The sequence below is a fragment of the Scyliorhinus torazame genome, chromosome 16 (genome assembly GCF_047496885.1).
Source record: "Scyliorhinus torazame isolate Kashiwa2021f chromosome 16, sScyTor2.1, whole genome shotgun sequence".
Lineage (NCBI taxonomy): Eukaryota > Metazoa > Chordata > Chondrichthyes > Carcharhiniformes > Scyliorhinidae > Scyliorhinus > Scyliorhinus torazame.
Genome location: NC_092722.1, coordinates 92,131,884 through 92,144,256, shown reverse-complemented (window position 1 = coordinate 92,144,256; position 12,373 = coordinate 92,131,884). Strand labels below are relative to the sequence as shown.

The 12,373-nt window shown below is 55.4% G+C and overlaps 2 protein-coding genes across 4 annotated transcripts in view; one reads left to right on the top strand and one right to left on the bottom strand.

Moving 5' to 3' along the window:
- Positions 1 to 4,280, bottom strand: part of LOC140392945 (ubiquitin carboxyl-terminal hydrolase 5-like) — a 37,229-nt gene extending 32,949 nt beyond the window's left edge. Inside the window, exon 1 of the mRNA XM_072478740.1 lies at positions 4,093 to 4,280. Coding sequence (XP_072334841.1) covers positions 4,093 to 4,272 — 180 coding nt within the window. The 5' untranslated portion in view covers positions 4,273 to 4,280. The remainder of the gene's footprint in view (positions 1 to 4,092) is intronic.
- A 263-nt stretch (positions 4,281 to 4,543) lies between these two features.
- cdca3 (cell division cycle associated 3) overlaps positions 4,544 to 12,373 on the top strand; it is a 40,798-nt gene continuing 32,968 nt past the window's right edge. The window contains exon 1 of one of the 3 annotated variants that reach the window (XM_072478745.1): positions 4,544 to 4,714. The gene's annotated coding sequence lies outside the window, so the exon portion shown is untranslated. Of the gene's footprint in view, positions 4,779 to 5,129; positions 5,319 to 12,373 lie in introns of those variants that run through there. The other 2 variants (XM_072478744.1, XM_072478743.1) reach the window with 2 other exon arrangements.

Genomic DNA, 12,373 nt, shown 5'->3' with positions numbered 1-12,373 from the left:
GGGGCCGATGCAGGTGGGGAAGGTCCCTGAACGGGATGGGTTCCCAGTTGAGTTTTATAAAAACTTTGGGATGGAGTGGCGGCAACATATGGGGAGGTGATGGAGAGTGAGAGCGCCCCCGTGGAGATTAGGTGTAAGTGGGAGGAGGAGCTGGGGGGAAGATTTACAGAGAGTGAATGCACCCTCGTCATGCACGAAACTAAGCCTTATTCAGTTTATGGTGGTGCACAGGGCCCACATGACAGTGTTGAGGATGAGTTGCTTCTTGGAAGTGGAGGACAGGTGTGTGGGAGGTGTGCAGGGGGCCATGTCTATATGTTCTGGACTTGCCCAAAGTTGAGGGGTTCTGAAGGGCTTTTCGGAGATTATGGCAAAGGTTTTGGGGCAGAGGTAGCTCCAAGTCCGGAGGTGGCGATATTTGGAGCGTTGGGTGTGCAGGCGGGGAGAGGCCAATGTTTTGGCCTTTGCCTCCCTGATAGCCCAAAGATGGATTTTGTTGTGCTGGCAGGACTCAGAGTCGCTGAAGGCCGAGGTACGGGTGAATGACTTGGCAGAATTTTGGCAGCTGGAAAAGATCAAGTCCGCCATTCATGATGTGAAGGAGGGGTTCACTTTGAGGTTGAAGCTTTATTGAGTTCTTCAAGGAGGATTAAATAGTCAGCAGGGTTTGGGTTCTGTATATCCTTTGTGCTTTTGCAAATATTTCAAAATGCCTTCAATAAAATCAGAATCCCTACAGTGCAGAAGGGGGCAGTTCGGCCCATTGAGTCAGCACCGACCCTCTGAAGGAGCACCCCACCCAGGCCCAATCCAATCCCCCACCCTCTCCTTATAATCCCACCCAGGGGCAATTTTGCACAGCAAATTCACCTAACCTGCACATCTGTGGACTGTGAGAGGAACACACACTGACACGGGAAATATGTGCAAAACAGTCACCCGAGGTCAGAATCAAACCCGGGTCCCTGGCGCTGTGAGGCAGCAGTGCTAACCACTGTGCCAGACAGACCCGCCTTCGATCTGCGTGCTTAAAAAAAAGTCTTGGTCACCATATCAGACAGGCCCTTCCTGTGTATGTGAGAGAGTGTATGTGTGTGTTAGCTCCATATCAGACAGACCCTCCCTGTGCATGTGTGAGAGTGTGTTGTCTCCGTATCAGACAGACCTTCCCTATGTACGTGTGAGAGTGTTGGCTCCATATCAGACAGGCCCTGCCTCTGCGTGTGAGACAGAGAGGGCGTTGTCCCCGTATCAGACAGACCCCCCCCCCCCCCCCCCCACCCCACGTGCGTGTGGAAGAGAGTCAGAATGTTGTCTCCGCAGGAGACAGACCCTCACTATTTGTGAGAGGCAGAGAGTTGTCTCTGCATCAGGCAGACCCTTCCTGTGTGTGGGTGAGAGAGTGTTGTCTACATATCAGACAGACCCTCCCGGTGTGTGAGAGAGACAGTTGTCTCCACTTCAGACAGACATTCCCTGTGTGCATGAGAGTGCTGTCCCAATATCAGACAGACCCGCCGACGGTGTGTGTCTGTGCGAGAGACAGGGAAAGTGTGGTCTCCGTATCAGACCGACCATCTTGTGTATGAGGCAGAGAGTGAGTGTCATCTCCCAATCAGACAGATCCTGTGTGCGCGAGAGGGACAGAGTCTTGTCTTCGCATCAGACAGACCCTCCCTCTGTGTGTGAGAGACAAAGACGGAGGTACAAAAGGATCTGGGTGCCCTTGTGCATGTATCACTAAAGGTTGGTATGCCGGTAACAGTAAGTGATTAGGAAGGCAATTGTAAAGTTGGTGTTTATCGCAAGAGGAATGGAATATTCAGAGTGGGGGGCAGCTGTACAGGACCACATCTGGAGCTCCGTGTATTGATTTGGTCTCCTTTTCTTAAAAATGCTGTGGAACCATTACAGAGGCAGTTCACCTGCCTGATTCCCGGGATGAATGTGGAACGTTCGGGAGGCTAGGCCTGTATCCGTGTTTGGAACAGTGGCCTTACTAAAAGAACATCCTGTGGGGAGGTTTCCAACAGTAGGAGGCCATTCAGCCCATCGAGTCTGCACTGAAATAGCACTCTGCACAGGCCCACTCCACAGAACCCCACCTAACCTGCACATGTTTGGACACGAAGGGACAATTTTAATATAACCAATCCATCTAACCTGATGGAGTTTAATCCGGACAAATGTGAGGTAATGCATTTTGGAAGGTCTAATGCAGGTAGGGAATATACAGTGAATGGTAGAACCCTCAAGAGTATTGACAGTCAGAGAGATCTAGGTGTACAGGTCCACAGGTCACTGAAAGGGGCAACACAGGTGGAGAAGGTAGTCAAGAAGGCATACGGCATGCTTGCCTTCATTGGCCGGGGTAGAGTATAAAAATTGGCAAGTCCATGTTGCAGCTGTATAGAACCTTAGTTAGGCCACACTTGGGAGTATAGTGTTCAATTCTGGTTGCCACACTACCAGAAGGATGTGGAGGCTTTAGAGAGGGTGCAGAAGATGTTGCCTGGTATGGGGGCATTAGCTATGAGGAGAGGTTGAATAAAATTGGTTTGTTCTCACTGGAATGACGGAGGTTGAGGGGCGACCTGATAGAGGTCGACAATATTATGAGGGGCATTGATAGAGGGGATAGTCAGAGACTTTTCCCCAGGGTAGAGGGGTAAATTCTAGGGGGCATAGGTTTAAGGTGCGAGGGACAAAGTTTAGAGGAGATGTACAAGGCAAGTTTTTTTGTAAAACAGTGGGTAGTGGGTGCCTGGAACTCGCTGCCGGAGGTGGTGGTGGAAGCAGGGACGATAGTGACATTTAAGGGGCATCTTGACAAATACACAAATAGGATGGTAATAGAGGGATACGGACCCAGGAGGTGTAGAAGATTGTAGTTTAGTCGGGCAGCATGGTCGGCATGGGCTTGGAGGGTCGAAGGGCTTGTTTCTGTGCTGTACTTTCCTTTGTATCTTGGACATGAAGGGACAATTTTAATATGGCCAATGCACCTAACCTGCATATCTTTGGACTGTGGCAGGAAACCCACGCAGATACAAGGAGAATTTGCAAACGCCACGCAAATACCGGGGGCAGGAATGTGGTATGGGTTTAAGGGGTTTACTGGAAGCAGGAAGTTAGTAGCGGGACAAAGGGCCTCAGGCGAAACGGGAAGGCAGTAGCGGGGTGATGGGTTTTACAGGGAGCTGCAGCACGAAAGTGGTTGCAGGATTAAGGATTTTCTGGGGGCAGGAAGGTGGTTTCAAGGCCAGCGGCAATCGACTTAAATGGCGTAGTCAGCTTAAGGGGCTGAATGGCCTCCTCCGGCTTAGCTGTGAATTAGCTTTGAGAGAAAGAGCTAACATCCATAGCATGTTCCCCCAGTATTTAATAGGTTTCCCCCAGGTTCTCAAGTTTCCGACCACAGTCCAAAAATGTGCAGGTTAGGTGCGGTTATTGGGAAAGGGTGGGGGGGCTCGCTCAGTGAGTCGGTGTAGACTCGATAGGCCCAATGTCTTCTTCAGTGGACTATGATCTAACAACCCCTTTTCTGAAGAGATGAGGGTCCACACATGCAAAGCTTCCACTGTGAATAAAAATAATGATTGTTATTTTTCATTTATTTATTTCAGGAAAAATTATTTAAATGCAGGCCACTTCTGCATCCTCACAGGAGCAATGCACATCACGGGAGTTGTAGTTGACGTCTCCTCACAGCTGCCACACGCTGGCAGCGCAGCTTGACCAGTGCGACTACAATCCCCAAAGGGCACCGCGCGCGAACAGAGACCATCTTGCGGAGCAATGCAGTCAAGGGCGGGTGGGGATGGGAAAGCCCAGAGAACACCGCGCGGCCATCCTGGAGAAGAAGGCAGGCGAAGCTGACCGGGGATTGTAGTCCCCGCCCGCCGTAAACGCTATACCATTCGGTGTGGGCGCGCCGGAAGCACACTACAACTCCCAGCCTGCTCCGCTCACCCTTGCGGCGAGGCCTAGGCCTCCTGGCTTTGCCGTGGGTCGTCAGCGCCATCGTCTTGCTCGCCTTGTCTGATTTGATCCCCTCCCCCTCACAACGTTCCCCCCCGCCCCCACACTCACCGGGGTGTCGAAGGAGAAGGCGCACTCATCCTTGTGGACCCGGTCGCCGCTCCGCGGCACCCGGACGCTGGAAAGCACCGAGAGCAGCAGGTCGCTGAACTCCGCCATGATACCCGGCCGAGGGGGAAAGATGGAGGAGGAGGAGCTGCGGGAGAGGAGCAACAGGAGCAGCCAACACATGCTCCCACCTACTCCCTCCCGTTCAACCAATCACCACCCACCGTACGTGAGAGAACGATGGAGACAACCAATCAACCGGCCTTAGCAACGGATGGATCCAATCAGCAGCCGGAGGCCGTCCATTGTCCCCGATTGACGTGCTGTTCACCAATCAGTGCGCCCCAGCATGCCCCGCCCAATAGCGACATTTAGCCAAACGACGCCGAGGGAACCACATTTGTCAGAAGGATTGAGGTGGCGATGGGCGCTCCACCAGAGGGCGGGGCCGTGACGCTGTCCCGGGCGGGGCCCCGTCTCAACGCACCAACCAGTGCGCGGCCACCGATTGCTATCATGGGGGCCCAATCACCGCCCTGAGGCCATTGTGACCCTGACTGACGGGCAGGTGAACCAATCGGCTGCCGAGCCGCTTGCCCAGCCGGATCCAATCAAAAGCTACAGGGTAGGCAAGGACCTGATTCTGACTTGCGGCACCCTCAACCAATGGCTGAGACAGAGATGGTTAAGTGAGCGACTGCGCCGCCGCTTGTTGTTATTTTGTTAGTAGTTTTCCTCGGCCGAGTTGGACGGAGGGTCTCCAGCTGGCTGGCCAACTGCCCGCTGAGGCTTGAAGCCGTTAGTGTTTAAACGGACCAATCCGAGGAGGACGCTGAAAGCGCAACGGCTACGGCTGTTTGAATGAGCCAATGGGCGCGGCGTTGGGGCCGGCTCGGGCTCTGCCTCTGGGATCAACCCTGAACTGGACGGAGGTGGGCGGGGTCAATTGGGCAATCCAGGGGAGCCGATTGGCCCGTGGAGGAAAACACGTGGGTCCCGTTGGCAGCCGGGTGAATAGGAGGGGCCACGTGGGTCTTGTCAGCAGCCCATTGGTGGGTGGCGTCTGGGGCTGACGGGAGGCGGTTGGTTTGAAAGGGAATGAGAGCACAGTCCGGAGAGAGTGAGCGTTGAGTCCAGAGTTTTAACAAGCGTCTCGGATCGCAGCCGCCGACTTCAGTTTTCGAGATCTGAAGGCTTTTCTCCCGCTCTTTTTAAAATTTTGTCGCAGGGTAAGGACACGGGCACAGGACGCGGCAGATTCGTGCCCTGCCGACAGTTGCGCACGCGCACTGCAGAGTTATGGGTCGTGAGAGCTTTGGGGAGGAAGAGTTCCGTGCGCGCCCGAGTTTGATTGACAGGATTGGATCCACGCCTCTCCCACCATTTTATTCACTCCATCCGGGCTCCCAAGAGGGAGGCTTGACCCCTGGCACCAAGCCACACACCCCCCCCCCCCCCCGTGGTGCCCTTGGGGGTGGCAGTCTGTGCCCCCACCCCATTGCTTATGACCCTCCCCATCCCTCAATGGGTCTTTCCATTCATAAACATGTGAATTGGAGCAGCAAGATTGAGTCTGCTCCACCGTTCAATAAGGGCACAAGAGGCCAAGTGACTTCCTGGTCCTAACCCCTGTGTGTGTTAGTTATCTGTGTCTCCCAGTTCGTGCCCCTCCGACAAGGGGAAGTATCCTTTCAGCATTTTACTCTGTTCTGGCCTGTTGCGGTCTTCACGTGGTTCCGTGAGATTGCAGCTCAGTATGGGAAAAGTACCTCATGTTTGGGGTCTTGGCATGGGGATTGTTGTCCAACCCGTTTTGGTCAGTTGTAGGCAGAGAGACGCCGTCCATGGTTTTTCTCCTCTGATGTTTTCCAACCGGCCTTCACCCCCAGTGGGTTCCTCCCCCTCAGCCCCATTGAGGGTGCTCAATGCTTCCCACAAGCCCTCTTCCCCCACCGTCTCTGGAGTACACTTGGCCACTGAGAAACAGCCCCCCCCCCCCCGGTTTAAACATTTTCAGCGGTTTGCAAACTTTCCTCGTCTCAGTCCACCGCTTTGCCTTCCCCAACTGACAGAAACGCACTCCGCGTCTGCCCTGTCAAGCACCTTCAGAATTATTGAAGCTTTCATTTCAATAACCTCTCGTCCTCCTGAACTCCGGTGAACAGGCAGCTCGTTTGCTTCCGTTTCTACCTCATTTCAGGTAGCCAGTCCCCTTTGCATTCTCCCTCGAGCGAGGAAGCTGGCCAAAGTCTTACCACTACCCTTGTGCAGTTGCGGCCTCAGTCACTCACTCAGCCTTTGCCTGAGTTCAAGCTCCAGGATTTGAGCTAAAACTGTTGAGGCTGGTGCTCGCTCCCGGCGCAATGAGCACCCCCACTTGCTAGAGATGGGGCACAGTGGTTAGCACTGTTGCTTCAGAGGTCCAGGGTCCCAGGTTCGATTCACGTTTTGGATCACTGTGCGGAGTCTGCACGTTCTCATGTCTGCGTGGTTTTCCTCCGGGTGCTCCGGTTTCCTCCCACAGTCCAAAGATGTGCGGGTTAGGTGGATTGGCTAAATTGACCTTAGTGTTTAAAGGGGTTGGGTAGGGTTGCTGGGTTATAGGTATGGGGCTTCGGTTGGGTGCTCTTTCAAAGGGCTGGTGCAGACTCGATGGGCCGAATGGCCTGCACTATAAAATCTATGTCTAGATGTGGGAAGGTTAAACCAAACCTGCAACCCCCACACCCTGTGCAGAAGATCCTGCAGCTTGAAGGAGATGACAACTTCTCCCAGGCACTGGCAGAACAGAAAAACGGATTATCTGGTGGTCATTGAGCTTGCTGTTTGCGAGATCTCCCTGTGCGTAGATTGGCAGCCCCCAGCTCAGTAGTGACTGTATTTCAGAGGTGTTTCAATGTCAGTGTCTGCGTGGGGAGGGGGTGGATTTCTTCTCCCCGTGTCTGCGTGGGGAGTGGTGGGGAATTCCTCTGCCCATGTCTGAGTGAGATGGGGGGGGTGGGGGATTCTTCTCCCCGTGTCTGCGTGGTGGGGTCCCTCACCCCGTGTCTGCGTGGGGGGGTCCCTCTCCCTGTGTCTGCGTGAGGGGGGGGGGGTCCCTCTCTGCGTGAGGGGGGGGGGGTCCCTCTCCCCGTGTCTGCGTGGGAGGAGGGTTCCCTCCCCATGTCTGCGTGGGGGGGGGTTCCCTCTCCCCATGTCTGCGTGGGGGGGGGGTTCCCCCTCCCCATGTCTGCGTGGGGGGGGGGTTCCCTCTCCCCATGTCTGCGTGAGGGGGGGTTCCCTCTCCACATGTCTGCGTGAAGGGGGGCTTCCCTCTCCCCATGTCTGCGTGAGGAGGGGGGTTCCCTCTCCCCATGTCTGCGTGAGGAGGGGGTTCCCTCTCCCCATGTCTGCGTGAGGGGGAGTTCCCTCTCCCCATGTCTGCGTGAGGGGGGGGTTCCCTCTCCCCATGACTGCGTGAGGGGGGGTTCCCTCGCCCCATGTCTCCATGAGGGGGGGTTCCCTCTCCCCATGTCTGCATGAGGGGGGTTCCCTCTCCCCATGTCTGCGTGAGGGGGGGTTCCCTCTCCACATGTCTGCGTGAGGGGGGGTTCCCTCTCCACATGTCTGCGTGAGGGGGGGGGTTCCCTCTCCCCATGTCTGCGTGAGGGGGGGTTCCCTCTCCACATGTCTGCGTGAGGGGGGGTTCCCTCTCCACATGTCTGCGTGAGGGGGGGGGTTCCCTCTCCCCATGTCTGCGTGAGGGGGGGGTTCCCTCTCCCCATGTCTGCGTGAGGGGGGGGTTCCCTCTCCCCATGTCTGCGTGAGGGGGGGGTTCCCTCTCCCCATGACTGCGTGAGGGGGGGTTCCCTCTCCCCATGTCTGCATGAGGGGGGGTTCCCTCTCCCCATGTCTGCATGAGGGGGGGATCCCTCTCCCCATGTCTGCGTGAGGTGGGGGTTCCCTCGCCCCATGTCTCCATGAGGGGGGGGTTCCCTCTCCCCATGTCTGCGTGGGGGGGGGTTCCCTCTCCCCATGTCTGCGTGAGGGGGGGGGTTCCCTCTCCCCATGACTGCGTGAGGGGGGGTTCCCTCGCCCCATGTCTGCATGAGGGGGGGTTCCCTCTCCCCATGTCTGCATGAGGGGGGGATCCCTCTCCCCATGTCTGCGTGAGGTGGGGGTTCCCTCGCCCCATGTCTCCATGAGGGGGGGGTTCCCTCTCCCCATGTCTGCGTGAGGGGGTGGTTCCCTCTCCCCATGTCTGGGTGAGGGGGGTTCCCTCTCCACATGTCTGCGTGAGGGGGGGTTCCGTCTCCACATGTCTGCGTGAGGGGGGGGGTTCCCTCTCCACATGTCTGCGTGAGGGGGGGGTTCCCTCTCCCCATGTCTGCGTGAGGGGGGGTTCCCTCTCCACATGTCTGCGTGAGGGGGGGTTCCCTCTCCACATGTCTGCGTGAGGGGGGGTTCCCTCTCCCCATGTCTGCGTGAGGGGGGGGGTTCCCTCTCCCCATGTCTGCGTGAGGGGGGGGGGTTCCCTCTCCCCATGACTGCGTGAGGGGGGGTTCCCTCGCTCCATGAGGGGGGGTTCCCTCTCCCCATGTCTGCATGAGGGGGGGATCCCTCTCCCCATGTCTGCGTGAGGTGGGAGTTCCCTCGCCCCATGTCTCCATGAGGGGGGGGTTCCCTCTCCCCATGTCTGCGTGAGGGGGGGGTTCCCTCTCCCCATGTCTGCGTGAGGGGGGGGGTTCCCTCTCCCCATGACTGCGTGAGGGGGGGTTCCCTCGCCCCATGTCTGCATGAGGGGGGGTTCCCTCTCCCCATGTCTGCATGAGGGGGGGATCCCTCTCCCCATGTCTGCGTGAGGTGGGGGTTCCCTCGCCCCATGTCTCCATGAGGGGGGGGTTCCCTCTCCCCATGTCTGCGTGAGGGGGTGGTTCCCTCTCCCCATGTCTGGGTGAGGGGGGTTCCCGCTCCTCATGTCTAGGTAAGCGGGGGGGTTCTCTCTCCCCATGTCTAGGTAAGGGGGGGTTCCCTCTCCCCATGTCTAGGTGAGGGGGGGGTTCCCTCTCCCCATGTCTGCGTGAGGGGGGGGTTCCCTCTCCCCATGTCTGCGTGAGGGGGGGGTCCCTCTCCCCATGTCTGCGTGAGGGGGGGGGTCCCTCTCCCCATGTCTGCGTGAGGGGGGGGTCCCTCTCCCCATGTCTGCGTGAGGGGGGGGGGGTCCCTCTCCCCATGTCTGCGTGAGGGGGGGGGTCCCTCTCCCCATGTCTACGTGAGGGGGGGTTCCCCCTCCCCATGTCTGCGTGAGGGGGTGTTCCCTCTCCCCATGTCTGCGTGAGGGGGGGGTCCCTCTCCCCATGTCTACGTGAGGGGGGGTTCCCCCTCCCCATGTCTGCGTGAGGGGGTGTTCCCTCTCCCCATGTCTGCGTGAGGGGGGTTCCCTCTCCCCATGTCTGCATGAGGGGGGGGTTCCTCTCTCCATGTCTGCGTGAGGGGGGGGGGGGGGTGTTCCCTCTCCCCATGTCTCCATGAGGCGAGGTGCCCTCGCCCCATGTCTGCGTGAGGGGGAGTTCCCTCTCTCCATGTCTGCCTAGAGGGGGCGGGGGGGGGGGGGGGTCCCTCTCCCCATGTCTGCGTGGGGGGGGGGGTTCCCTCTCTCCTGTTGCTGCTTATTTTCCTCCTCTGTCTTTTCTGTGGCTCTGTTCCAATTAGGGCAATCAGTGGATTTGCCTCCTTTCTATGTTATCCGAATGCTTAAAGTCACCAGGTATCGAATGATACCACCACAAGTTTCAACCAGCTATTGATCAAAGAGTCAAACACCAGTTAGTTAGTTCAAGGTCAAGGGTATTTAGGGTGGGAAAATTTACATAATCCGTTTGCCAATTGTCTGTGACAAATGGAGGAGGTGTTGCGGAAGGCACTTCCATGTGTACTGCTGTCCCTGGAAGGTAAACGCAAATTTATACTGGCATGCTTTGTCCAGTGGAATGGACCAAATGCCATTACTGATGTCTCATACTGAAAAAAATTGCAACTGGAGTCCCTGTTTCAATATGGTCTCGGGACTTGTGGCAGCGGTGAGGGCTGTTAGAGGAGATACTTTGTTCAATTCTCTGTAGTCGATGGTCAATCCTGTAATGTTTACTACACCTGGGATTTTGCTGCAGTCGTGCTTGTGCTGGGCAAATGCTGTCTTATGTCTTTTCAAGACCCCTCTAACCGCTTTGTGGTAATGGTTTGTGGATTAAACCAGTACTCTCCTACTGAGCTGATTCTATGGGCATAATCTCCTACTGTGAGCGTGGTGGAGGCTCGTGCTGCTCTAGCCATTTTCCAGATGCATCGGTTAACTGGGTCGAATCAAATGTTGTGTGCGCTCACGAAATCGATACCTAGGATGTGTTTTGCTGCCTCGGGCAAGTCTATTAAACAACCGCATGGTTTGTCCTAATATTGTTTAAAAAAATTATTTTAAAAAAAACTCATTTTTACTTTTATTACCTTTTCAAATTGTGTGTGTGGGGGGGGGGTGGGAACTGAAGTGACATCACAGAAAAGCTGTGACCTGAGTGGCTGGTTGGGAATCTACACTAAATTTTAAAAAATTAAGCATTGGTAACTAATTAAAGATAATCACTTAATTATAATTATAATAAGCCAGAGATCGGAGAGTCCTATGTTTAGCTTTCACATTTACAGTAGAAATCTAGTGCTAGGAAACAGATAGTTGACAGTAACTTTAAAAAAAAAACTTTTAATTTACTAATTAATTGACACAATGTCAGTTAGAGGGGTGCAGTGCTCTGACTGTGAGATGTGGCAGGTCCAGGAGGCTTCCAGCCTCCCGGATGGCTTCATCTGCAGAAAGTGCACCCAACTGGAGCTCCTCACAGACCGCATGCTTCTGTTGGAGCAGCAATTGGATGCACTTAGGAGCATGCAGGTGGCGGAAAGCGTCATAGATCGCAGTTATATAAATGTGGTCACATCCAAGGTGCCACCAGAAAGGGCAGGCAGTCAGTGCAGGAATCCCCTGTGGTTGTCCCCCTCTCGAATAGGTATACCCCTTTGGATACTGTCAGGGGGGATAGCCTATCAGGGGAAAACAGCAGCAGCCAGAGCAGTGGCACCACGGCTGGCTCTGTGTTCAGAAGGGAGGGTCAAAGTGCAGAAGAGCAATAGTAAGAGGGGACTCTATAGTCAGGGGCACAGATAGGCACTTCTGTGGATGTGAAAGAGACTCCAGGATGGTATGTTGCCTCCCTGGTGCCAGGGTCCAGGATGTCACCGACCGGGTAGAGGGCATCCTGAAGGGGGAGGGCAAACAGGCAGAGGTCGTTGTACATATTGGTACAAACGGCATAGGCAGGAAGGGGCATGAGGTCCTGCAGCAGGAGTTCAGGGAGCTAGGCAGAAAGTTAAAAGACAGGACCTCTTGGGTTGTAATCTCGGGATTACTCCCTTTACCACGTGCCAGTGAGGCTAGAAATAGGAAGATAGAGCAGCTAAACACGTGGCTAAACAGCTGGTGTAGGAAGGAGGGTTTCCGTTATCTGGACCACTGGGAGCTCTTCCGGGGCAGGTGTGACCTATATAAGAAGGACGCGTTGCATCTGAACTGGAGAGGCATAAATATCCTGGCCATGAGGTTTGCTAGTGTCACACGGGAGGGTTTAAACTAGTATGGCAGGGGGTGGGCACGGGATCAATAGGTCAGAAGGTGAGAGCATTGAGGGAGAACTAGGGAATAGGGACAGTGGGGCTCTGAGGCAGAGCAGACAGGGAGAAGTTGCTGAACACAGCGGGTCTGGTGGCCTGAAGTGCATATGTTTTAATGCAAGGAGCATTACGGGTAAGGCAGATGAACTTAGAGCTTGGATTAGTACTTGGGACTATGATGTTGTTGCCATTACAGAGACCTGGTTGAGGGAAGGGCAGGGTTGGCAGCTAAACGTTCCAGGATTTAGATGTTTCAGGCGGGATAGAGGGGGATGTAAAAGGGGTGGCGGAGTTGCGCTACTGGTTAGGGAGAATATCACAGCTGTACTACCGGAGGACACCTCAGAGGGCAGTGAGGCTATATGGGTAGAGATCAGGAATAAGAAGGGTGCAGTCACAATGTTGGGGGTTTACTACAGGCCTCCCAACAGCCAGCGGGAGATAGAGGAGCAGATAGGTAGACCGATTTTGGAAAAGAGTAAAGACAACAGGGTTGTGGTGATGGGAGACTTCAACTTCCCCAATATTGACTGGGACTCACTTAGTGCCAGGGGCTTAGACGGGGCAGAGTTTGTAAGGAGCA